Source organism: Nesoenas mayeri (genome assembly GCF_963082525.1).
Source record: "Nesoenas mayeri genome assembly, chromosome: 11".
NCBI lineage: Eukaryota > Metazoa > Chordata > Aves > Columbiformes > Columbidae > Nesoenas > Nesoenas mayeri.
The window spans coordinates 856,961-882,133 of NC_137563.1; the positions used below are offsets into that span (position 1 = coordinate 856,961).

At 47.8% G+C, this 25,173-nt stretch overlaps 1 protein-coding gene across 2 annotated transcripts in view; it reads left to right on the forward strand.

Moving 5' to 3' along the window:
* MYO5A (myosin VA) overlaps positions 1-25,173 on the forward strand; it is a gene marked incomplete at its 5' end in the record, with an annotated part of 80,208 nt that overhangs the window by 31,973 nt on the left and 23,062 nt on the right. For both annotated transcript variants that reach the window (XM_080351161.1, XM_080351162.1), the window contains 14 exons: positions 983-1,064; positions 2,501-2,608; positions 3,099-3,205; positions 5,784-6,049; positions 6,618-6,699; positions 10,401-10,541; positions 11,303-11,428; positions 13,572-13,655; positions 17,382-17,543; positions 18,055-18,152; positions 18,851-18,937; positions 19,068-19,176; positions 20,781-20,992; positions 21,856-22,012. In XM_080351161.1, the coding sequence (XP_080207287.1) occupies positions 983-1,064; positions 2,501-2,608; positions 3,099-3,205; positions 5,784-6,049; positions 6,618-6,699; positions 10,401-10,541; positions 11,303-11,428; positions 13,572-13,655; positions 17,382-17,543; positions 18,055-18,152; positions 18,851-18,937; positions 19,068-19,176; positions 20,781-20,992; positions 21,856-22,012 (1,821 nt within the window). The remainder of the gene's footprint in view (positions 1-982; positions 1,065-2,500; positions 2,609-3,098; positions 3,206-5,783; positions 6,050-6,617; positions 6,700-10,400; positions 10,542-11,302; positions 11,429-13,571; positions 13,656-17,381; positions 17,544-18,054; positions 18,153-18,850; positions 18,938-19,067; positions 19,177-20,780; positions 20,993-21,855; positions 22,013-25,173) is intronic.

Below are 25,173 nucleotides of genomic sequence, written 5' to 3' on the forward strand. Positions count from 1 at the left end.
AACTTGCAATACCCTCAGTGCGCTACCAGCTGTGAGTTCGTGCTCTCTGTAGTAGTAAAGGGCTTCAGGACCTCACAGAAGCCGCTGCTGCTCAAGCCGAGCTCTGCAATGTGTTTGTAAAGCTGCCACCATAGCTCGTTTTCAGTCTCCTGTTAAAACCCGCTGCTGTCGCAATAATTGCGAGTGAGTTTTAATTGCCATTATTTAGGCAATGAGAATATGTAATTTAATCTCTTTTGAACCCTCCTCATTTTGGTATTTAATGCTTGAACTGATCCGCAGGCTTTTTGTTTCCTGCCTTATAGTCTGGAGCTCAGTAACAACGGACTTATCCTTGACTGGCTGCCTAAAGGCTTAAACCAAATGATTGCAGTTTGCATTGGGTAGGGGCGTTATGTGAAGTACTGTTGTATATTTTAAAGATAAGAGAGACTTATTGCACATGGTTTAGCTAGAGAGCATTTTTGTTTTGTTTTATTTTGAAGTTATGAAATTTGGAGCGCTTAAGTTCGGAATTATGGTGTTGGTCAAGAGTCAGAACCTTCTGAGCTGTGTTTGTCCTTCATTCCAAAATTCCAGCTCTGCCTTGAGAAGGAAGACGCTCCCTCCCTTCAGCCGCTTACTAGAAAGGCCGAGGCGAATGGTACCAGTTATTTTTGGAAAACGAAAAGCTTTTAAGCATGATCATTTCACCCACCCACAGAGTGCTGAGCTATATTTAGTAGTAATCCGCAGTTCTGAAAAGTGAAATCCTGCGTTTTTTTGAAATGAAAATGTCTGCGTGCTTCTTGCTGTTGAAAAGGGGTTGAATTAATCAGGAAGGAAGTGATAGATGCTGATTTATCTTTCCTTTTTCCACGTGGCTTCTATACTCTTGATGTGATACTTGACGAAGCACTAAACACAGCAGATCTTTTCTACTCATGGATGTTTCTGGAACTTGTTAAGTTGCAAAAAATAATAAATTGCTTTCTTTTTAAAGGCAGAAGAGGAGAGGAATTACCACATCTTTTACCAGCTCTGTGCCTCTGCAGCTTTGCCCGAGTTCCAAACGCTACGATTGGGTATGAAATTCACATTCCTTGTGTGGTGCAGCTGTAGGTACAAAGCAGCATCTCCCAGCCGTTTGAGCCATAGAACCAAAAGAAGAATTGCTGGCTTTGAAATTCTGAACTTTTAACCTTCAGATACTAAAATATATTGAAAATAACTGAAATGGCAATTTCAGACTTTGTGTTTTTTAGCTAGAACAAAAGTCACAGGTTTGTGTATTCAGCACGCTGTGATACACTGCGGTTGTCATCACTGGGACTGAATACATCCTGGATTCCAGAGTAGCTTTCCAGCGCCAAGGGAGACGTTCTCGTCTCTTGGTCCTTTTAAACCTTTTTGCTGTGGTTCCAGCTGCTCGGGAATGTCACCATTTCTGGTTTATGCACCCGAAGACCTTATTTTGCATCCACATACTTCCCTTGGGCCAGTACCAACAATCATTTTACCACCTCTGCTAACCTGCTGATCACAAAAATGTTGATAAAGGAAAGGTTTCTCATTTAACAGGAACTGGTGCTTTCTAAAAGAAAGGCATTATGGTGACCTTGGGACAGGGAATCACCTCCTAATTTGTAAAGCTCAGTATAAATTTCAGTGCTTCTTGTCTATTTTTAACTGATAGCTGTCTTCCCACGCAGTGGGCAAGCTGCACAGCCTGCCAGTGCTGGTTTCAGAAATATCAGCCTGATTTTAAAGTGTTCCTCTGCTCTTCTGCACCATGCTGGCACATTTAGGATCCACATCTGCTGACACGGGAAAGAAAGGGACTGATGTCATTATAAGTAGCGCAGCCATGTAGCAGACTCCTCTTTCAGCGTTCCCGAGAGCGGAGCAGACGAGAAGAAGAGGCGCCTGTCCTGCAGCTGGAGGTGGCGCTGGGGCCGAGGCGCGTGCCCAGCGCCCGGCTGCTGCGGCTCGGGCTGCCCAGCGCTGGCCCCGGCTGCTGCGGAGCTCTTGGCTGCTCCAGCACGACCCCTCAGCCAGAACGGGTCCCCGAGGATCGTCAGGCTGAACTAAAACACACATTAGAAACAAGAAAACAACAGGCAAAATACGAGTTTTTAAAATATCCTGATGCAATAAGAACATAATGAGAGCTGCCATGTGATTCCAAAGTGCTGGTGCTGTCAGCTCTGCACCTGCCCTTTGGGTGGCTGGCTCAGGCTTGGACAATAATTGTGCCACAGGTGTGGAAGTTTGAACCAGAGAATACACTTGAGGGCCTATTGGAGGAACCAGGTAGCTTAAGAATACTTATTTACTCTGTTAAATCCTGAAAAAATTCTCCAGAATAAGGAGGTCCCTGTGAGCCAGGAGGCAAAAATACACTGGCACGTTTCAAACCATGGGTTCTGCCAAGGGTGACTCGATCATTGCACAGCTGTACAGATGTGCTGCGAATTTCTGCGTCGCTGTGTGTAAATGATTTGGGTTTTCTCTCTTACAGGGAACGCAAATTACTTTCACTACACGAAGCAAGGTGGGAGCCCGGTGATTGATGGTGTCGACGATGCTAAGGAAATGGCGAACACCAGGCAGGCCTGCACTTTGCTGGGTAATTATAAAACACAGTCATGTCCCAAATCTGATATACTAGCAAGTGTTTCCTACATTGTTCCTGTATATTTTCTTCGTACTCCGTCGTGTTTAAAAACAGGGGAGTTTGATAACCTTTGGGACTGCGATACTTCTGCTGCATTAAGAAGGTATTTAAATTGCAGTGGAATCACATATCTGGTGTAGGAGAGGGATGCGTTGTATGGACGTAAATAATAGATTCCCTTGGGGCAGCATATACAGCGTTGGAGGTTGCTCACAAAGCACCTTGCAACAGCAAATTAAACAATTAATGTTAATGGATTTTTTTTTGCATCTGATTGTAGAATGTTTTTAGTAGAAGTGAAGCCAAGCAGTGCTGTCCAATACCGGAATCTCCGAAGAAAACACACAGCAGTCACCATTTTTCTCAACACAGTTTTTCATCAGCTGCAGCTCGTGGTTCTTTATGTCTCTCTCCACTCAGAATGTTTTATTCATCGTTTCAGGGATTAATGATTCCTACCAGATGGGCATTTTCCGAATCCTCGCCGGCATCCTTCACTTGGGCAACGTGGAGTTTGCGTCTCGGGACTCGGACAGCTGCGCTGTGCCCGTGAGTAGCGGACGGGCTCGAGTCGTGGTTTGTGCTCTGACCATCCTGCCTCCTGCTCGTTTGCAGGGCTCTCTTCTGAAAAAGAGTCACAAGACAACAGCACAAGCAATGTGTTTATTTCTCATATGGGGAAATTTTCAGAGTGCTTTTTGCAGATGGATTCATTTTTCTCAGTTGAGAGGCTTTAGACAGTACTCTCTGTATTATAACAGTGGCTGCCTTAACTTTGTTTCAAAACTCTAATTGATCTGTCCTATAAAATCTGCCAGACAGGCTGGCTTTGAAGTCCTGAGCAGGTTTCTAGATCTTTACATCCCTACATTAATACATTCCCTACCCATAGTAAATGCTTTGCAGGATGTGGGTTTTTTTTAATGTTAAATGCCAAAATGGTCTAAATAATTGCAAAGCAAATGCTTCACAAAGTCCTCTGGGATGTCTAGACATGAGCACAGGATATACAGATGTGATTTGTGTGACTCATCTAAGTGTCGTGGTTTTCTCAGTCACTTTTACCTCTGTGGAGGGCAGTGATGAGGACTGCGTGGTCTGCTCTGGAAAAGCCCTCATTCGGTGAGGCCCAGGGCTCCCTGCTGGAGTCCATAGTCTGGACGTGAGAAACAAAGAAGGTCCAGCTAGCAAGTCTTCTTGTCCTTGGATTCCCAAGTGGGCAGTTTCTCCCTCTGCCTTTCCTGGCCTGTCTTCTGCTGGCCTACACAGCCTTCATGTTTGTCTTTTCAAGTAGTAGCAACAGTTGCAGGGTTTTCCCATTTTACTGTCAGTTGCTTTCTGAAGAATCTGCAGGCGCAGTTTCTGGAGCTGGGGCGGCAGGTCCTTCGTTGGGCCACGGCTGGTCGGCGTGCCAGCCCTGCTGCTGGCTGTGCGGATCTGCTGGGCGGCCGCTGTGGAGCCGCAGCAGTCTGGCTTTGTGGTGTGTCCGAAAAAGGTTTTCACTACAACGTTGAATCATCATAGATAGAAAGCTGATGAGCCCCAGGGCATGATGAGCTAGCCTGTGTGGTAATGGGTATCTCAAAGACAGGAATCCCGCCCAACGAGCCAGTATGAACCTGCAAGTTCCTGTGGAGTCTGATCGGGATGTGGTGAATACCTAGCAGAGGGAGGTGAATGTCTGCTCAGTGGCATCGGCTACCTGAGAGGTGCTGTTCTCTGACAACAGCCGTGTCACCGCAGAGCTCTGTCGCCACGGAGCCTGCTGTACTGGGAGCACTGGTGTGCCGGGAGCATGGTGTGCCGGGAGCACTGGTGTGCCGGGAGCATGGTGTGCCGGGAGCACTGGTGTGCTGGGAGCATGGTGTGCCGGGAGCATGGTGTGCTGATGCAGCCGTGGTGCTCCGGGGAGCTCAGTGAAGGGCTGTGCATGGTGCTGTGTGAACGAACTGGTTTGCTTAATGCCAGCTTGAGCAACCCTAATGTGACACTCCTTTGTGCAGTGTTCATTATTATTACTTCATTGTTGTCTTCTGAGCCAGTCAAAGTGTTATGGCTAAACTGAGAGCAGATGTGCTCAGTTAAGTGGATTTTGGAGGTGTGGCAGCACTGCCGTGGGACCTGTATGCTGGAAGGAGCCCCAGAGAGGTCAGAAGGATGTGGAAACAGAAAGATAAGGCTGATGTACCTGAAGCTACTGGACATGTAGTAACGGTCCCCTGTAACGTGTCCTTGTCACAACACTGCTTGTCAGCGTGCCACTGAGCCACTGGGTGCAAATGAATGTGATGAGGATGTGGTGTTGAGGAGTTCCATAGGAGACACCTGTCTGTCCTTGATTTCTAGCCATCGGTTTGCTTGTTAGTCATGAGGTGTAGTATCTTCACTCATTGAGTGGTAAACCCACTGCACTGATTTTTATGCATAAACCTTATATACCCATCTCTGTGCAAGCCTTGCTTTTGATTTTACCCAGTTAAACAGAGGTCATTTTTTTCACTCGTACAGTCCAATTTGAAAGTTAGCGTCATTTGTGTGCACCAATCTCTTGAAGTTTGTCTCCAGAATTCACTGCGAAAATACTGTGTTAAATACTGAGCCCAGAGTGCTAAAGCCCTTCCACACGGCTTCCTCTCCGTTCGTGGCTTGGGCTGCGACGCCCCGTTGCCCGTCACTCGTTCCGTGGGTGTACGTGAAAGGTGAGAGCACCACTCAGGAGCCGGAGCCCATTCCGTCCCCAGCACACAGCTGACGTCCTGTCCTCTGTGTTTCTCTAGCTTCTTCACTCAAAACCGAGACCGTTAGTTGTAAGAATTCAAAATACAAGGTCCATCCTGCAAAGCTAGGTGATGCATTTTTGTGAAGGTTACAGGTTCCCTGTGTGGGGCTTTTTGGTGAACACAAGTATAGTGAAATGCCTTCGGGAAAACTGTGATTCACTAATTGGCTTCAGCGATGTGAATGTGGTAAGTGGGTGGGGAACTTGTTATGTTTTGAAGGAGGAAGAGCTGAGGAAGCTGCTGTTGGTGCTTGTTGCTGGATCACTGCAGGCGGGTGGTTCTTCTCGTTGCACAACTGCATGTGTGCTCTTGGTAGTTTCAGGATCTAACGAGATTGTTTTTATTAGCCCAAGCATGAGCCCCTCACCATCTTCTGCGACCTCATGGGTGTGGAGTACGAAGAAATGGCCCACTGGCTGTGCCATAGGAAGCTCGCAACCGCCACCGAAACCTACATCAAGCCAATTTCTAAACTTCATGCCATCAATGCCAGAGATGCACTTGCCAAACATATCTATGCTAATCTCTTTAACTGGATTGTAGATCATGTGAACAAAGCCCTTCATGCTACTGTAAAACAGCATTCTTTCATTGGAGTGTTGGACATTTATGGGTGAGTCTTTTTGCCGGAGATACGGCACCTCTTACGTAATTATCTTACTGCAAAGCACCTTTGTCTTTATCACGCAGGGCTGTGTGGATTATGCAAAACAAAACGCCCTTAGCAGCTGCTTATTCCAGCTGAAGGAAGTAGGCGTTTAGTTTTGACGTGCTCTCTAAGGTCTTTGTCTTCAACTTTCAAGTTTGACATTGAGAGTGGGATTTCAGATTTTTGCTGTTGGTAGTTCTGTTGTGTATTGCACTGGGGAAAGTGACAGGCAAACTGTCATCTCATGGCTCCTTCAGGGAGGTGCCTTTAGAGAAGGCAAAGATAACTAACGTGCTCTCCAGGAATACCAGTCCCTTCCCATCTTCCCTGTCCCTGCCTAACGAGCGAACATCTCTGAATTACCCTTGTTCTGCAACTTGCTATTTCTCTGTGTGCTCCATTGCTTGATTGTGGTTGTTTGCGCCTGGAATGATGCAATGAATTTGACTGGTGGGAGGGAATTTAAAATTATGGGGTCATTTAATCTGTTGTTTTATGTGCACTAGTAATTTTGACTGTCTGCATATTTTAGATTTGAGACATTTGAAATCAACAGTTTTGAACAGTTTTGTATCAACTATGCCAACGAAAAGCTGCAGCAGCAGTTCAACATGGTAAGTAGGAAATGACTGGCATTTCCTCTTCCCTTTCCACTCAGCTAAGTCCGTTCTGCTAATTGAGTCCCCAGTGGTTATAATGAATTCCTTCAGTCTATTAAACAGCTGTCCTGGCTGTGGGCCTTGGGGGATGGGGAAAGATCGGCTATCTCCTAGAAATAGATTTTATGACTAAGTGCTGCTCTGGGATTATTTGAAATTCCGATCACAGTAACGATTATAAGACAGAAGCGGCACTTGGCCGTTAAGGCCCTGAGATGGCCTGTCAGTGAGACGCCGTGTGCTGCAGCTGGCGCTGGCGTGCCCGCAGCCCCGGGCAGCGGGAGCAGGGCTCTGCTGCGGGACGGCTGTCCCCCTTCCTCTCCCAGCGCAACTGCCATCACGCTCCGGGTTGTCAGCCACGGGCTCGGGTTGCTGACTGACGTGTGGCAGGAGATGCCTCTTCCTCCTCCTCTGGAAAGATCACGATTCTCTCTCTCTTTCCTCAGCCTTAGTGACGTTTGCAATTACATATCTTACCTGCATAATGATGAGGCAGGTTATTTATGGCAGGTCTGTTGCTAGGCTGTGCTGCAGCACGGGAGCAGCTCGGGGCTCTCTCGACGAGCGTTGCCTCCATGGCGCCGTGTGCTTGCAGGCCCGGATCCCTGCGCCGGTGTTCGGGGGTACCTGTGGGGCAGTCGGCCGGGGCTGAGGTGGAGGCAGCCAGCCCTGGCACGTCCCTTCTGTGCCATAGTGCCCTACCATGTCCCTTCCATGCCATAGTGCCACAGCATGTCCCTTCCGTGCCATAGTGCCACAGCATGTCCCTTCCATGCCATAGTGCCACAGCATGTCCCTTCCGTGCCATAGTGCCCTACCATGTCCCTTCCGTGCCATAGTGCCCTACCATGTCCCTTCCGTGCCATAGTGCCCTACCATGTCCCTTCCATGCCATAGTGCCACAGCACGTCCCTTCCATGCCATAGTGCCCTACCATGTCCCTTCCGTGCCATAGTGCCCTACCATGTCCCTTCCATGCCATAGTGCCACAGCATGTCCCTTCCGTGCCATAGTGCCCTACAATGTCCCTTCCGTGCCATCGTGCCACAGCACGTCCCTTCCTGGCATAGTGCCACAGCACGTCCCTTCCTGCCATAGTGCCACAGCATGTCCCTTCCTGCCATAGTGCCACAGCACGTCCCATCCTGCCATCGTGCCATAGCATGTCCCTTCTGTGCCATAGTGTCCTACAGTGTCCCTTCCGTGCCATCGTGCCACAGCACATCCCTTCTGTGCCATCGTGCCACAGCTCATCCCTTCCGTGCCGTTGTGCCACAGCTGGCTTCGGCTCCCTCAGCAGGATGTCGTAGCTGCTAGCGCAAGGCGTCTCAGAGTTTTCTTAGCTCTGCAGCAAAAATCCAGTCACTGGAAGCACTGTAAGGGTTCACTTTGGTAAAGATCACTGTCACTGTGTCCCTCTCACATGAAGGATGGGGTGATGGGGATTTTGTGTTGGTGCCCCACCAAGCTGCCGAACCCAGCGCCGGTGGGCACGGACCCGTTGGGCTGCCATGCAGATGCATGGGGTGGAAGCTGTTTTAGTTCCAGCGCGGTGTCTGTGGCGGCAGCCAGCCAGCCCCCCTGTGCGGCCCGGGCAGCCCGCGCCGCCAGCGACAGGACTCGGGGACCGACCTCCCGCCATCTGCCTCTCCACAGCCTGCCCGGCCTCCCGGCCACCCTTCCCTTCCTCTGCCCGGCCACCCTTCCCCTCCTCTGCCCGGCCACCCTTCCCCTCCTCTGCCCGGCCACCCGTCCTCTGCCCGGCCACCCTTCCTCTGCCCGGCCACCCGTCCTCTGCCCGGCCACCCTTCCCTTCCTCTGCCCGGCCACCCTTCCCCTCCTCTGCCCGGCCACCCTTCTCTTCCTCTGCCCGGCCACCCTTCTCTTCCTCTGCCCGGCCACCCTTCTCTTCCTCTGCCCGGCCACCCTTCCCTTCCTCTGCCCGGCCACCCTTCCCTTCCTCTGCCCGGCCACCCTTCCCCTCCTCTGCCCGGCCACCCTTCTCTTCCTCTGCCCGGCCACCCTTCTCTTCCTCTGCCCGGCCACCCTTCTCTTCCTCTGCCCGGCCACCCTTCCCTTCCTCTGCCCGGCCACCCTTCCCCTCCTCTGCCCGGCCACCCTTCTCTTCCTCTGCCTGGCCACCCTTCCTCTGCCCGGCCACCCTTCCCTTCCTCTGCCCGGCCACCCTTCCCTTCCTCTGCCCGGCCACCCTTCCCTTCCTCTGCCCGGCCACCCTTCCCTTCCTCTGCCCGGCCACCCTTCCCTTCCTCTGCCCGGCCACCCGTCCTCTGCCCGGCCACCCTTCCCCTCCTCTGCCCGGCCACCCTTCCCCTCCTCTGCCCGGCCACCCTTCCCCTCCTCTGCCCGGCCACCCTTCCCCTCCTCTGCCCGGCCACCCTTCCCTTCCTCTGCCCGGCCACCCCTCCTCTGCCCGGCACCCCTGCCCCTAAGGAAAATTAAGTCTGAAGACATTTTTCACAATGTAATTGCTAACTCCTTTACAATGGTTTTAGGTTTTCTTTCAGGACTTAGGTTGGCTATGACTCGCCAGTAGAATGCTGCCACTGGCTTTCCTGTCAGGAGTGAAGCTGGCGTGTGAGGCGGCTGTGAAGCGGGGTGGGAATGGCTCCCGCGGGCGCCGTTAGGGAGCGCCGCTTTGGAACGGACGGCGTTAGGCTAATGAAGTAAACGGGATAAACCGCTTTGTCGGGGCGGTTCTCTGCTGGCTGGCGTGCCAGAGCGCTGCGAGCTGCTCCTGAGCTCGGCGCAGCCGAGGCCGGCGCCATGGACGCGGGCGCTGGTGGCGGCCCCGGCCCTGCCCACAGCCCCGCTGGTCAAACGCGGGAGAAAACGGCATTAAAAATAACCGCAGTCAGCAGTCTTTTTGTTTTTAGAAAGAGTGCTCATGCTATTAAGTTTGCCTGTTTAATATCTTATGATGTTTTTTTCCTGAAGTTTTAATTCATCTCCTATGTGCGTTTCATTAATGCTCTGCGGGTTTTTTGTGATAATATTTTTGAATAAATATACAACTGCATTGTTATTGATCTTTGTGCTTGGTGAATCTTGCACGAAATTTTGCTTAAAGGATTTCTTGTGCTAATATTCCCAGAGTCGTTCTTGCAGGTTTTTGCTGAAGAGTAAATTTTAATGCAATGCGTCATCATAGAAAAATACCAGCAGCCATGTAAGAGAACGTGGAGCTCTGTTCTTCCAGAAAGAAACACAAAGTATTTATAGTGAAATTTTACTCGGAATAGAGCAGTACTCATAACTCAAAATCAGAAATGTATAGCACATCCCACTTTATAAGTTGCTGTTCCTGCACTTGGGGCTTTTTCTGGGTTTTGTGGTGGTTTTTATTGTAAGAGAAAAGAGCTTATAGTAATTGTGGGACAATATAGTAAAAAGATATGAAAAAGTAGACCTTATTTGCAGAGAATATGGATGAGTGCTTTAATTTAGTCTCTTGCTTTTAGGCCAGGAAAAAAGGTTAATTTATTTTTCATACACTTACTTGTTAAAGGGTTTATTGAGTTGAACTGGTGTACCACTTGGCAGCCTGAATTGCGGTGCCAGGATGACTTCAAGTGAGAGTGTGATGTATCTATTCTGCGTTTTATTTCACAGAAAACTGTTTTCTTTTTGCCCTGTAGCACGTCTTTAAGCTGGAACAAGAAGAATACATGAAGGAACAAATACCATGGACCTTGATTGATTTCTATGACAATCAGCCGTGCATCAACCTCATTGAGGCCAAAATGGGAGTTCTGGATCTGCTAGATGAGGAGTGCAAGGTGTGTGCTCAGGGGCTTTCATAGAGAGGTCATCACCCGTCCTGCTTCTGGGGCCTCACAGGGAAGAGTCACGGGCATCCAGCCAGCACTTAGACACTGCTGTTTGGAAGGATTTGGAGAACGTGCAAACAAAATTGGCAATTACAGGAGGAGAAGAAATGGGTTTAGTCATGCTTTTTCCCCCCTTGTCTCCATCAAGTGTCTGTATCTGTTTCTGGGTCTCTGATCAACCTTTGTTTTGACTCGGGCAACTTTCTCAAACGTAGCAAGTGAAGTCTTTGGTCCTGTCAGATCTCTCCAAGTTGCCGGGTGCTTGGTGTCTCACCTTTTGTCTTTCGTCTTAGTTGAGGTTGTGCCAGGCTGTGTGCAGGGGATGCCGGGTTGCTGTGCAATGTCCACTTCCGTGGAAACCCAGCCTGGGCTTCTTGTGTATCACAAACAATCTGTGCGGGTGGTGTACGAGTTCTGACCTGCTCTGTTGCTGCTGGGTCAGGTCGCGTTCCTCTTGGATCCCGCCTTCAGGTGTGCGACACTGGCAGCGTTTTTAGTGTCATATGTGTCACACCTACTGGGCTGCACCCCAGAGTGTTAGAAAGGCAAGTGTGCAGCTGGTTGCTGGCTTCCTTGCTATGGCAGTGCTGGAAATCTGAGGAGCCGGAGTTTGAAAGTGAACCACAAAGTGTTGTCCCCCTTTTCTTAGTTTCTTTTGCTACCAAAGAGTTTTCAAGACATTTTGAATGACTGTGCATTCTCTTCCATAGATGCCAAAAGGCTCGGATGACACTTGGGCCCAAAAACTGTACAATACTCACTTGAATAAATGTGCCCTCTTTGAAAAGCCACGTTTATCCAATAAAGCTTTTATCATCAAGCACTTTGCTGACAAGGTAAGGACTTCTTTCTGCGGTGCCTCTTTCCACGACTGGTGTTCCTGGGCGCGAGGGGGTGCCGGAAGGGCAGGAGGGGGTGCCGGGAGAGCGGCTGTTGCAGGCAGTGTTCTGGCTCTGCTCGGCTCCCTGCAGAGTGTGTGCCTGCCCGTGCAGCCGGGCAGGAGGAGAACGTTGACGTGGCAGCTGTGCAGGACCAGGAACACAAACAAGAGCTTCTGCCTCCTGTCACGTGCTGTAACCACCAACCGTCCTTTTCCGAAACATGACAGCTTAGCGTATTTTCAATTCACAGCGTAATTCCATCAAATCCAGTTTTTCTATGGAAATATACAAAATAGAAAATCGTATATCTCACCGTAGCTTTAGCTAAAGAGCAACAACAAAATGTGTTGGGTTTGCTGCCATCTTAATGTGCAATAGGAGAGAGGTTCCCACACCCTTCTTATTGCTGGGGCAGGATGTGCTGCTCCCCCCCACTCTGCTGCCCTTTCTGGGAAGCTGGTCAAGGGGAAGCTCAGTGGAGTGAGTGCATTGTTCAGCTCCCGCAATGCAGCGTCAGACTGAGCAACTCCTCGGGTTAAAATCAATACTAAAAAGTTCTATTTAAGGTATTGTCCCGCTAAACAAGGAAGCTGCCTCAGAATATTGTTGGCTTTGTCCAAAAAAGTTTGGAGAAGCTCTGGGATTCTTCTCTGTATGTGCTGACGGGGGGTTGGAAGCCTCTGTTTGCCTCCATTTGATTTCTCCCGCTTCTTGCATTTATGCATAGGAAAGGAATCCTGTTCTTGTTGCATTTATTGTTAATAAAAGCAGCAAGAACACCTCTGTAAGAGTTGAAATTCGTGAGTTCTGCTCTATTTGGTGCATGGGAGAACAAGGCGGGTTTAATGAATATTTCCTATACCGTTGATGAGGCTGAACTTTCACATCTGCAAACCAGGCTTTCCCCTGCCCGGTCTGAGCAGCGAGGGCAGCGGGGAGCAGCTCCCGGCCGGTGCTGCGGGCTGCGGGCTCTGCTGCGTGTCTGTGCGGAGCGTCCGGTGCTCTCCCGGGTGCTTGCGGGAGCGCACACGGACATCTTGAAGAACAACTGAAGCTGTCGGGTCGGTAACCTCTGTGCCTGATGCTTTTTGTGGGAGAAGGCAGAGATTCTGCCGCCCTCTCGTGGCATCGTCTCCCGCGGTAAGAGCATCGGTGGTGCCGCAGCTGATGTGCGGCGGGGAAGATCCTCTGCCTTGTGCACCCCGGGAGCTGCTGGCAGTGCTGTGCAGCTCGGGTGTGGTGCTGTTGTGGCAGCACGGCTGCCCGGCCGTACCGACAGAGCTGCCGGCCCTGCGGCTGCCTGCTCCCAAACAGCAAAATCCCTTCAAGGTCTGCTCTTGTATTTTACAGTCTGCACGTCTGCTGATAGGAGGTTGAACAGTTAGCAGCTTACATAATTTAATATCGAATTCTAAGCTAGAAACTTTTGAGAGTAGTTTTGGGGTTTTCTTCAGCCTTGAATTAGGACAGTGGTATAAATACTAGGTTTTTATCTGCTGCTCTGGCTGTTCTTTGCTCCAGGAAACACTGTGGCCCTGTGAGAAAGGATTGTTATATGTTGTCACAACATTCAGACTTTCCATTGCTTCTGATCAAATAGTCTTTCTGAGTACGAATCAGGCATTTTCATAAAAAGCTGCAGGCAGATCTACTTCTTGCCTCTCGGCCAATGAGATGAGATGATGAGATGAGAGGAGGTATTTTGTTCTCAGTTGCATCGGGATTTCATGCAGTTTTGCAGCCCTGATAACTCCGGTGAAGGAGACGCTCAGCACATTTTGATTCTTCCCCTTTACAAAAACCACTCAGTCCTGCAGACTTACACAAGCATCCCTCAGCAGTGAAACACATCTGGTGTCACGGAATAACAGTACTCGTGTCTATATATTTTAATATTTTACATTTTACTGAAAAGCGCTCTCTTTAAGGAAAATCTATACTTGCCAAAGATGCACTTGGGAGCTGATCTTTTCAACATTTCAACATCCACAAGAATGATTTGTTTTAAATGTGAATGTTACAGCTGGTGAATTCTATTTAAAACATTCTTATTAAATGCTTTTAATACTCACTTTTTTTGTAAAATGATGGTTTTCAGGTGGAATATCAATGCGAAGGCTTTTTGGAAAAGAATAAAGACACAGTTTATGAAGAACAAATTAAGGTCCTAAAATCAAGTAAGGTTAGTATAAGGATTTTTCTTGTTTGTTATGGATCCTCACATTAAGGGTCATAGAAAATTTCTCAGAAACCTGGAAAGTATTTCTCCCTTAGCATAAGATCAACTGAAATTGAACCCAGTTTGCGTTTTACTTGCCTGTCTGTATGAAATGAGAAGGTCCTTGAGCCTAATGTTGCTCCGTGTAAGCTCAGTCTGTATTTAGCTTCTGATTTCACTGTTTGTTGTGTTGTGTTTGGTTGTTGCTGTTGTTTGGTGGTTTGGTGGGGGGGTTGTGTTTGTTTGGGTTTTTTTCGTTTTGTTCTGTGTTACTTTTCACAAAACGTTGCTGTATTTTCTGTCAAGGCATCAAGAACTTCAGATATACTAGAGTGGTATAAAAAGGCTTAACAGTTAAGGCCTTAATTTTGCAATCTGGAAACAGAAGCTCCTTGTTTATGGCCCTGATGAACAGAAAATTTCTGGAGGAAAGACAAGTTCTGCTCCTGGAGCAAAACGAGAGCGGAATGAAATGTATAGACCCTAAGGACACCAACCAGAATTTATAGAGTCTCGCCATTTATTGATATCTATGAAAGAAAGATAACATCTGAATCGAAAAATGCTGTGTGAAGGAATGTTATAGAACAGGCCTTTGGTGCCATCATCTGCTTTTTTAATGGCAAAAATGCTGGTTGTGCTCTTCTGAAATGTAACGGCCATTACCTTGACGTTATGCTGCGATGGCTGTTGGGAATGTGCTGGCTCTAATGCCCCAGGAAGCAAGTCCAGCCTATTTAAAATTATTATTCTATCAGGAAAAACAACATTATTCTCTTCTGTTTCCATTCTGAGCAGATATATGGAGCTAAATTATTAAAACATGTGGTATAATGAAGACCCAGAGCAGCGTTTGTGCCGAGGGAAGGGCTGCGGTGGGCTGAGCGCGGCACTGCTGTGCGGGGCACTTCAGTCTGTACACTAAGAAACAACACGGTTTTCCCCAGTGCTCAATTTTACCAAAACCAGTGTTAAAAACAAAAAGAAATTCAACCATGAAGAAAACAGATTTTCAAAAGAAGGGTTCATTTTTATTTTTCATTAGTAATTGTAGCGGGATTGCATTTCTGATTCATTTTTTGTTGTTGTCCCTGTTTTCTGGGCTTGCTGTGTCCGTCCAGCAGAAGGTAATTCTGAACTGAATGCATCATCTGCCACCCTGCCATGCGCAGGCTCTCGCGCACAGCTCGAGTGCCACTTTGCATCCACACTGCATGACACACGCTTCTCTTGGCAGGCACTGCCGTGTTCAGCTGTGTGTTTTGGCATTCTCTATAAATCCACCCACAGGACCTCTTTGAACTACTTCACTTTCCATGCATGTGTCATGAAAGCAGTGCAGCAGTCCTTCAGCTTTTCTGCTTGCTACTGGCATGTTGTTACAGCCTTCTGTCATGGCTGTGTTCTGAAGGAAATGGTCTGTAAGATTGTTAGCAGCATGTCTGTTAAGTCATCGGGAAAAATTACAGGAAAAAATGCTTGCTTGCTTGTTTTCTACTATGTGAATTATCTGCCCTTTGATCAGTGTGTTCCCTCTCTTTGAACACTCCTGGTGTTCTGTGAAACAAAGAAAATTCATCAAATACTAAAAACCAAAACCAAAGGAGAACGTGAATTCCCCGCGTATGGATGATGCTCTCCGGTTGCTGATCCTGCTGCCGAAGGCCACACGCTGCTCCTTTCCTCTGCCAGCACTAACTGAGGTGGTGTCCATGAGAACGGTGCCTTCGAAATGCGCTTGCCCGCTTTCACAGGGTTGGAAAGGGGGAACGAGACCTGTGTGCCGATAGCTTAGGAGAGCTTGTCCGTCTGCAGTCCAGACACGGGGGAGCCCCTTCGCCCCAGCCTGGTGTGCGAGAGCATCAGGAGCTTCAGACAAAGCATGTTGCGTTCAAATAAGTTTCTGTATGGGACGAAGATGGCTGTGTAGCTCCGATGTAGCTCTGATGCCCTCGCACACTGACGTGCTCCATCTGCCTGCGGGCAGCCCGGAGAGTTAGTGGGGGAGTCAGCAGGACACGGGCTGGATCACCCTCTGGAAATGCAGTTCTGCCTCCCGCTGCAGAGGTGATCTCAGGTGATCGTGGTCCTGAGCTGGCAGTTGGGTTGAGGCTAAGCCGTGATACTCCTTTTGCAGTTCAGGACTTCAGGATAGCTTTGTAGCATTCCTAGTTGTTATATGATGCTGGGGTGCTGCACTAGATGTTGTTGAGGAATGTTTGGTGCTTTCTGCGGGCCCATCCAGCACAACCACAGAGCACGAGCACCCTTTTGTTGCGCAGCATGTTTCATTGGATGTTGTGCATGCTCACCAAGTTTTATAAGGCAAAACCTATTTTTTTACTTTTTTAGGTTGTTCTTAGCCCAAGCACTTTCTAATACTGAAAACCCAATGCTCCTGTCTCTTTGGAGAAAATGCACAAATGCTAGATAAAAGATTATTCATTGACAGGTAGAGAAGCTCAGATTTTCTTCCTCTTACAGTGCTTCTGAAGTGCCATAGTTGTCAGTAGAAAGGCCTGGTGGTCTTATTTTTAGCTACGTTACCTCAAAGCAGGTGTTATGTATGGGGATATTTTTGAGTCATTAGAGACAGGGAACCTGAGCGATATTGGAAAGATGTTTCAGGTTTTCCCTTCGCTTCCACTGACTTGAGGGAAGATCTTAAGTTGGATGAATTTGGCCAATTAGTTGTTGGTTCCTTTTTGAAGTTGATTATTTCAGTTTTGAGTGTGTTGTGTTTTAGGGCTGAACACCACACATGTTGGCTCAATCCTCTGCCTCGGGGCCATGGGGAGAGTATCTGGAAATAGAAAGTAAACCTCGTGGGCTGAGATAAAGACAGTTTAATAGGAGAGACATGGAAATCAGAGTAATCATCATAAATAAAACAAGTGATGCACAATGCAATTGCTCACTACCTGGTGATCGATGCTCAGCCTGTTCCCAAGCAGCAGCTCCCCTGGCCGGCTTCCCCCAGAATATATACTGAGCATGGTGTCCTATGGTACGGAATATCCCTTTGGATCAGCTGTCCTGGCCGTGCCCCCTCCCAGCTTCTTGTGCACCTGGCACAGCCTGAGAGGCTGAAAAGTCCTTGAGTACTTAGCAACAACTAAAACATCAGTGTGTTATCAGCATTATTCTCATTCTGAATACAGAGCACAGCCCTGTACCAGCTACCAGGGAGAAAATTAACTCTATCCCAGCCCAAACCAGGACAGAGCGATAAAGCAGCGGTATTCTGTGTGGCCTGCCGGGTTGCTGAGTGTCCTAGATATTTCTCACCACAAAGGAGTCTGATGCACCACTGGAATGAGAGGACCCTGTTGCTTCCTTCTTAGATCAAAGCAGCCATATATCATTTCAGTTGGTACTTACGAAACTGCTGTGAGCTTCTAACAGTTCACATGGAAGCTGTTGCTGGCTCCATGAAAACTCAAACCAGAATTTTGTCTCCAGAAGGACACTCACTGATCAAATCCGCACGATTCGTAGTATTAAATCGTGGCCCACCCCCTATCCTACTAGCTTGAATGGCTTTTTTTTGCATTTGTCCCCATGTGGAGCTCAAACAAACAAAACAAACATGCTTACAAAAATGGAGCTTGGATTCTAACTCTTGAACACAAACGGGTGCAATCGCTTGCTGGATTCTTATCCTCTGTATCTCTTCTGCTGCTGTACCAGTTTAAGCTGCTCCCGGAGTTATTCCAGGACGAGGAGAAGGTGCTCAGCCCCACTTCGGCAGCGCCGGCAGGGCGCGTGCCTTTGTCTCGGACGGCCGTGAAACCGGCCAAGGCCAGGCCAGGTCAAGCCAGCAAGGAGCACAAGAAAACCGTGGGCCATCAGGTGAGTCTGCACGTGCGGCTCTGTGAAACCACCTCTGCCTGCTGCTGGCTCATAGGTCTCAGGGGGGCTGGTGCTCGGCCGCTCTTGTGGTTTTGAAACTTACGCAGTTGATTGTGACTTACATTTTGGAGCAAATATACCTTAATTATTAATACATTTTGGGCCACAGTTTCAGGGAGCTCAGTCCTTACTGTGGTGCCAAAACCAAAACTCAGTCAAAAGCTGAAAATAACTCAGTCTATCCCATGTTTTTGTAATTTATCACGTGCTGATATAGGAGCTTTACTTCTGTAAAGCCTAACACTTAGAAATCTCACTGTAACATAATTCACCCAAAGATGGTATCTGAAGCTAAAATCTATTGCCGTAACAAAACCAAGGTGGTATTTAGTACCAAAAACTTTACTACAAATAAACAAATATCCCTAGGTCCGCTTCCAGAGTTTATCTCAAGCATGACTGAGCTTGTTAAGGCTGTTCCCTGATATTTTTCCCTTTTTCTTTTCCAAAGTTTCGAAACTCTCTTCATCTGCTGATGGAAACCCTAAATGCTACAACTCCACACTACGTTCGCTGTATTAAGCCAAACGACTTCAAGTTTCCTTTCACGTAAGCTGGTTCATGTGTATGGTTCCATAGGCTGTGCCTGAGAGGGAATTACCCGAGGCCCCGGAGGATCAAGGTTCTGCTAAACCTTGCTCACTCTCCAGTGAAGTGGCGGGTCTTTCTCTTGCTATGAACTCATTGTGCATGTGTACATGTACTTAAGCAGGAGATGGTTTTAGAGGGAGAAATAGCAACAAGACTGGGGAAGGGACTTGAACACAAGCCCTATGGGGAGAGGCTGAGGGAGCTGGGCTTGTTTAGTCTGGAGAAGAGGAGGCTCAGAGCTGAGCTCAGCACTCTCTAGAACTACCTGAAGGGCAGTTCTAGCCAGGTGGGGATTGGGCTCTTCTCCCAGGCATCAGCAATAGGACAAGGGGCCATGGGCTGCAACTCTGCCAGGGGAAACTGAGGCTGGGGATTAGAAAGCAATTCTGTGCAGAGAGTGGTCAGGGATTGGAATGGCTGCCCAGGGAGGTGCTGGACTCACCGGCCCTGGAGGCTTTTAAACTGAGATTGGCCATGGCACTTAGTGCCGTGATCTAGTCAATGGGCTGGAGTTGGACCAAGGGTTGGACTGGATGATCTCTGAGGGCTTTTCCAACCCAGTCGATTCTCTGATTCTGTGTGATTCCTGATGCTTGTTTTGTTTATGGTGATAGATGAGAAAAGTGCCCCCACAGGTTCTTTTTATTCCTACGCAGGTTTGATGAAAAGCGGGCAGTGCAGCAGCTGAGAGCTTGTGGTGTCCTGGAGACCATCCGAATCAGTGCAGCTGGCTTCCCCTCCAGGTGTGTTTGCTGCTCTTTAGATTGTTTCAGCTGCAGTTCCTTTTTTTAAGGGAATTCATTGTTGAGACTGTTCATTGACTGTTCATTGACTTCATTGTTGAGACTGACACTGCCTCTGTTTTTGGGACAGGTGGACATACCAAGAGTTCTTCAGCCGTTACCGTGTTCTGATGAAGCAGAGAGATGTCCTTAGCGACCGAAAGCAGACGTGTAAAAATGTCCTGGAGAAGCTGATTCTGGTACTGGACTTAGTGCTGAGAGTATCTGGAATCTGAAGGGAGTAAAAGGCTCCCTTAAGTACTTCTACAAAGTACTGAACCAGTAAACCAGGAGCATCAAGCTCATTTTCACCGGGAGCCACATCAGCCTCGCGGTTGCCTTCAAAGGGCTGAATGTCATTTTAGGGCTGTATAGATGTAACTTCTCCTACATTTGTACAGTCCTAAAATGATATTCGGCCCTTTGAAAGCAACCGCAAGGCTGATGTGGCTCCTGGTGAAAATGAGCTTGACACCCCTGCACTAAACTGTAGCATTTCCCGGTGTATCGCAGGAAAGGAAGACAGTGATTTTCAGTGTGGGCGGGTTAAGGGTGAACCTTATCTTGCTTAAGGGCAAGATGTATTAACCACACCTTAAGTAAGATGCATTTATCTGGAAGTTTTCCGATGTGGAGTCGTTTGTGTCTGGGAATGTGTGTGTTTCACGCTGCTCCCCTTGGCTCCTGTGCCCCAGTCAACCTTTTTCACTCCTTTTGTACTCGTGACGCTTTCTCCCTGCTTAGCGCCGTGGTTGTGCCGGTGCCCCCGCAGCTCCCTGCTTTCCCTCCTGCCGCAGCTGCGTCCCGCGTGCCCGGGCGGCGATCCACCCCACTTGTGTCTGGGCATTTCCTAAGGACCGCTGGAGGGTGGAGGGCGGGTGGGCTCCGAAGGGGCAGTTCCAGGCAGCTCTGGGTAGGAGGTTAACTGAGACATACTCACCAGTGTCAGTTGCGAAGAGAAAGAGGCAAAGTTTACTGAAGATACAAAAGGAAGCACGCCTGCCTTGCAGAGCTGCAGTGCCAATGTTAGCATGTTTATGGAAACAAAAGGATAAATACTGTGCAGGCAGGCTGGGACTCAGCTGTTTGAATTCTGTGTCACTGGGTGGATTTAACTAAAACCTTTTCATTTACATGCATATGTCTGTATTTATAGTGTTAAGTGTATCCTAAGCTGTATCTCTTTGACTGCTGTTCCTTTTAACTCAACATCAATCAACAAAATTAATTATTTCAATGTACCTTTGCATATTCTCAGTTTTTCCCCCAAGGAGTACTGCAGCCCATAGGGGGAGAGCATTATTCTCTTGGTGGTTTAGTTGTGAAGTTTCAGCTGTGTTTGAGCAGCAGGGCGATGCTTTGTCCTGGGTCAGTCCTGATGCGGTGAAGGACGTGCGTGTTTGAAGCCCCAGCTGTTTCGTTTGTGCTGTGTTATATGGTTGAACTGGACCGTTCAGAGGGGTCCTCTACAATTTAAGCAGGAAATGGTGCACGTGCATGGCGTGTACCACGTTCATCCTTTGGGCCCTTTGTCACCTCCTGTAGCCTTCCACATCTCTTCTAATTCTTGTCTAAGCAAAAATCTTGTGGTTTTCCTTTAGGCCATGCTTTTGTGGCCTATCGTATTAATTTGTTAAGAGAACCATACAGAGAAAATACTCTCCTCTGCTATTTAATTTAAGTCTAGTTTTACTTGAAATCCTACATAGATAATACTAACTCTACTTTCATTTAGCCCTTTGTGCCTTTTTTATCCACTAACGTTTAATGCTGTAACTGATCCTCTTTTTACCTCTGAAAATAGGACAAGGATAAGTACCAGTTTGGTAAGACAAAAATATTTTTCCGGGCTGGTCAAGTAGCCTATCTGGAAAAAATCAGGGCAGATAAGTTGAGAGCTGCCTGTATTCGCATCCAAAAGACGATCCGAGGCTGGCTGATGCGAAAGAAGTACGTGCGTATGAGGAAGGCTGCCATCACCATTCAGAGACATGTCAGAGGGTACCAGGCACGATGGTAAGCGATGCTCGTGGGAAAACCCCCGCTAGCCTCAATTCACATCCCGTTAAGTAGGACATTGAAATGTGATACATTTGTTCTCTCCTTCCTGTGCTAGCTGGGAGGAAATAATTTTCCAGGGAAATGAAGGAAATAGAATTTAATGAGTGTGTCTGTCCTTGGCTGTGTGATGCTGACAACAGCAGGTCGGTCGCAGGAACAGGGTACAGGTGGTGCTGGGAGACGTTGCGGTGAGGTAGAGCGGGACTCTGGGCTCAGTCCTTGTTGCTCAGTTTCCATGTGCCCTCCCGGCTGGTCTGTGTGTCCTGCTGGAGCAGCCGTTCCTCATCAGCCATTGGTGTGGATTGACTTCTGAGCAATGGCCGTGAAAGAGCCAGGGTAAAGTGCGTGGGAGTGCAGGTGGGATCATTCAAAGATCAGGTGGTTATGAAGACTGTAGGAATCAAAGATGCTTTGTAACTGTCTTGCTGAGGGGGCCAAGAATGAGCAACTGTTTTCTACAGGTTGAGGTTGAGAGAGGAGATCTGGAAGGTGCCATAGAGGAAATAGCTTTAAAGCTGGAGAAAAGGTGATGAGAAATGAAGCTGAGTTTATCTTGTTGGTTCTATAGCACAGTTCTCAGAGGAAATGGCAACATTTCCCTGCAAAGCCTTGCAAGGTTACTGTTAATTTGCTGTTCTGTTGTACCGCGGTACGGTAGAATAGCAAGTCAATATGCTGTATCACTGATGGCATTAGAAGAAACCGAAGTAGAAAATGTGGCTCTTGAGAGAGAGGATAAAGTTATAGGATATAAAAAAGCAGTGTTCAAGCACTGAAAAATAATGACGGGTGTTATTTGTAATCTTCTTCTTGCTCAGCTATGCCAAGTTCCTGCGGAGAACACGGGCTGCCATCACCATCCAGAAGTTCCAGCGCATGTATGTGGTCCGCAAAAGATACCAGCGCATGCGAGATGCTACCATTGCCCTTCAGGCTCTCCTAAGAGGTTACATGGCCAGGAACAAGTACCAAATGGTAAGAAATCATCACGGTTTACGTAACTCAAGCTTTATTTCCACATACCTTCACAACAGAGCTGCTCTGTGGTGTCCCCTTGGGAATATGAGATGTTTGTGTGCGTGTGTTACGTGTAATGCACAAACAAAATGTCACCGCATGGGTTGAAGGACAGCACCTGCAAATGAGAAAGATCCGACGCTGCAGTCAATGAGCTTGTCATTTTAGAGACATGTAGTTAGAGATTAGTTAGAGATGGTGACATTCGTGTTATCATCTAACATGGATGTACCTGGACTTTCTGTGCAGTCCGTGGAGAACCTAACAGGGGTTTACAGCATTTCTCTTGAGAAGAATTCCTCATCTGTTATATAGAATGTCGAGGCACTTAAATACTGAAAATGGCCTTGTGTGAATGTGCCTCCATGAGTTCAAATCACTATTGCTCACATCAATGTACATACGGGATGCACTGCTATAGCTATTCCATCCCTAGTTTCAGTGATTCTGAAATGGCTGATGGAATATACTGAAGGAGTTTAATGTTAGCAAAGAGGTAATCACAAAAATAGGAGATTAAAACTTAGATTTGTCTGGTTTTAAATTTATTGATGTTGGTTTTGTTTTAGAGAGAAGTTGATATAACCCTGGCTTTGAGATATTGATAATATGTTCCTGCTTATGCTTGATAAGAAATGAAAGTTGAATTGTGAAATTAGAATTTTTTCTTCAGTGGTCACAGGGCTGGAAAGAGAATTATGATTCAGATGGTTGGGCTACAAAATGCCAACATGTTTCACGGCACATTTTTCTAGGTGAATTGTTTTAACTGGGCTCAAACGTCAGCCTCTGTTTTACTGAAAAATTACCTGGAAAAAAGAGTTGGTTTGGGGTGATTCTTTGTTTGTTTTGTGGGTTTTTTCTTTCTTAAACAGGTAGGTATTGAATGAATGTAACCAAAAGCAAAGTAGTGCTTATGTTCTGTATGTTTCTCTTTTATATTTGAAGTTTCTGTAATTTTTCATTTGTATTACATGGTCACGTGCGGATATGTCTAAATGACAGCATTCTAATATATACTGACCAGAAAGCCTGAAAACGAGTAATCCCTGATAAGAACCTGTAAATCCTAAGACCCCCGTGCTTGACTTGGCTGTTCTTTTGTGCAGGTATTGACTTGCCTTTGTATTGCAATTCTTAGCGTTTTCATGATCACAAGCCGTGTTTTAGGTTGTGGGATTGCGTAAGATGTTTTTAGCAGTGATCATTTAGCAGATGTGACGCAGTCAGACGTGGCTCACAGCAATGCGTGGACAAAAAGCCGTCCTTAGGAAAACGGGAAGTGAGTCCGTGTGCCTGAAGTTAGTCGTGCGAGTGACACACGCCCCGTATGTCCTGTAGCCCAGAGTTTTATAACCCTGTTACATTCCGTCTGGGTAGACGTCAGGTTTCTGGAGGGGTCCCCGAAGGAGCGGCCAGACTCGCCTGTCGTCCCCCTCCAGCGCTGAATTGTTCAGCGCAGTACCACGTGGCGTTCTGACACGGCGCCTGCAGCGTGCTGTGTGTGCCCCGTCTTCCTAAGGTGGAATGTCATTAAAGCTGAGATACAGGAATGGCCAGAGAGAGCAGCACAGGCTTTGCATGCGATGGGCAGGTAAACAGGGCTGTTCTGAAGTTCGTGGTGATTGCAGATGAGTGAAACCGAAGGGTTGCCCTGTGGCAGCACACTTGGGCTGAGCCTTGACCCTGTCAGTGCCATACGTACACGTGTTGCTCCTCAGGATTGTGAAAGGTCCCTGTTGTTGTTGGAAGAGAGGGCATGGGTTGCAGTCACGTGGCTGCTACAAGGAATTTAGAATGGTTGAATCATCTGTTTCACACATCCTGGGGAAAGCTTCTGCCCGAGACGTTGCAGTGTGCTTCGCAGCTTAACAAGGAGTTTAGCTCCTCCACAGCTTTTTAGATAAGCTTTCCTGGGAAATACCTGGTAAACCAGGTACCTTTTCTGATATTCCCACCTTGCGCTGGAGTGGCCCATTTCCTCACTGGACTGCATGGGTGTGAGAATTCGCTGGCAGATGAGGACCATCCCTGCACCATGGAGGTATTTGTTGCTGTCAGACTGGAGTGGAAATGTTGTTGAAAGCTGGTGGTGCTGGAGCCGTTCAGACAGGCGCGGGTGACCCCGAGGGCTGTTCCGGGAAACGCGTGGGATGGGCAGGAGAGCTCGCTGCGTGACGCGCCCTCAGAAGGACTTTGCCTTTTGACCTCGCTGTACGTTTGAGAGCTATTTCCTTACCTCCCTGCGCTATTTAACCCAGTGCTGGTATTTCAAGCCTCATTTTTTCTTTAGAAATAAATGCTAAGGGAGAAAGTCTGTGTGTCTTATAATCTTGCTACTTTGCCAGTGAGCCTTTTAAGTCCATTGATCTGGAAATGTAACGCTTCTAACACAGTTCATTTGCTAAGAAGAACAAAAGATAATAAAATTGTTGTGACTCTACTAGTTTGTCTTATCAGCTTTGTGCTAAATCAGTGCAAGAGTGTGAACTGCATGTGGTCTTTAGACTATCAAAGCCAAGAAGCAACATGAAATCTTAAATAGTTTTGTTCCTTAGAATGAACTGTTTAATTTGCAGAAGCTTCAAGAAGTGGACTCTGAAGTTCTCAGGGCGCTGGACGCCTTGTGGGTCTGTGCAGCCTCCCCACGCGTAGCTGTGGGCTGTGGGATCGCAGGGATCTCTGACTGAATCAGTGCGTGAAGGATCCAAAACCAAGTAGCAGACTCTTTGTAGCGTGAATTTCTGGCTAGCGCCCTGATGCAGGTTGCTCGCATCCTGACTGGTTTTTATTAACTTGGCTGGAACTTGTAGTTTGGTCAGAGAGTCTACGGCTGCTGCTTGTAACAATTCCCTCTAGGTTCTAGTGTGTACTCGCGGCATTGCACATCAAGGGTGGTCATTTTAAACCTTGTATTGATTAATCCTATGCAGCATATGTCAATGAATCTAAGATGTTTCAAGATAAAAGGTTCAGTAAAAGAAGGAAGGATTGTATTTGTAATCTTGCCAACAGGTACCATGTATTTTTGTAATTAGCTTGGCTCTGACATCAACACGGAGGAATGCCTGCTTCTTCCATGCTCATCCAGTTCTTGCTTTCCATGTTTTTCCTTCTGG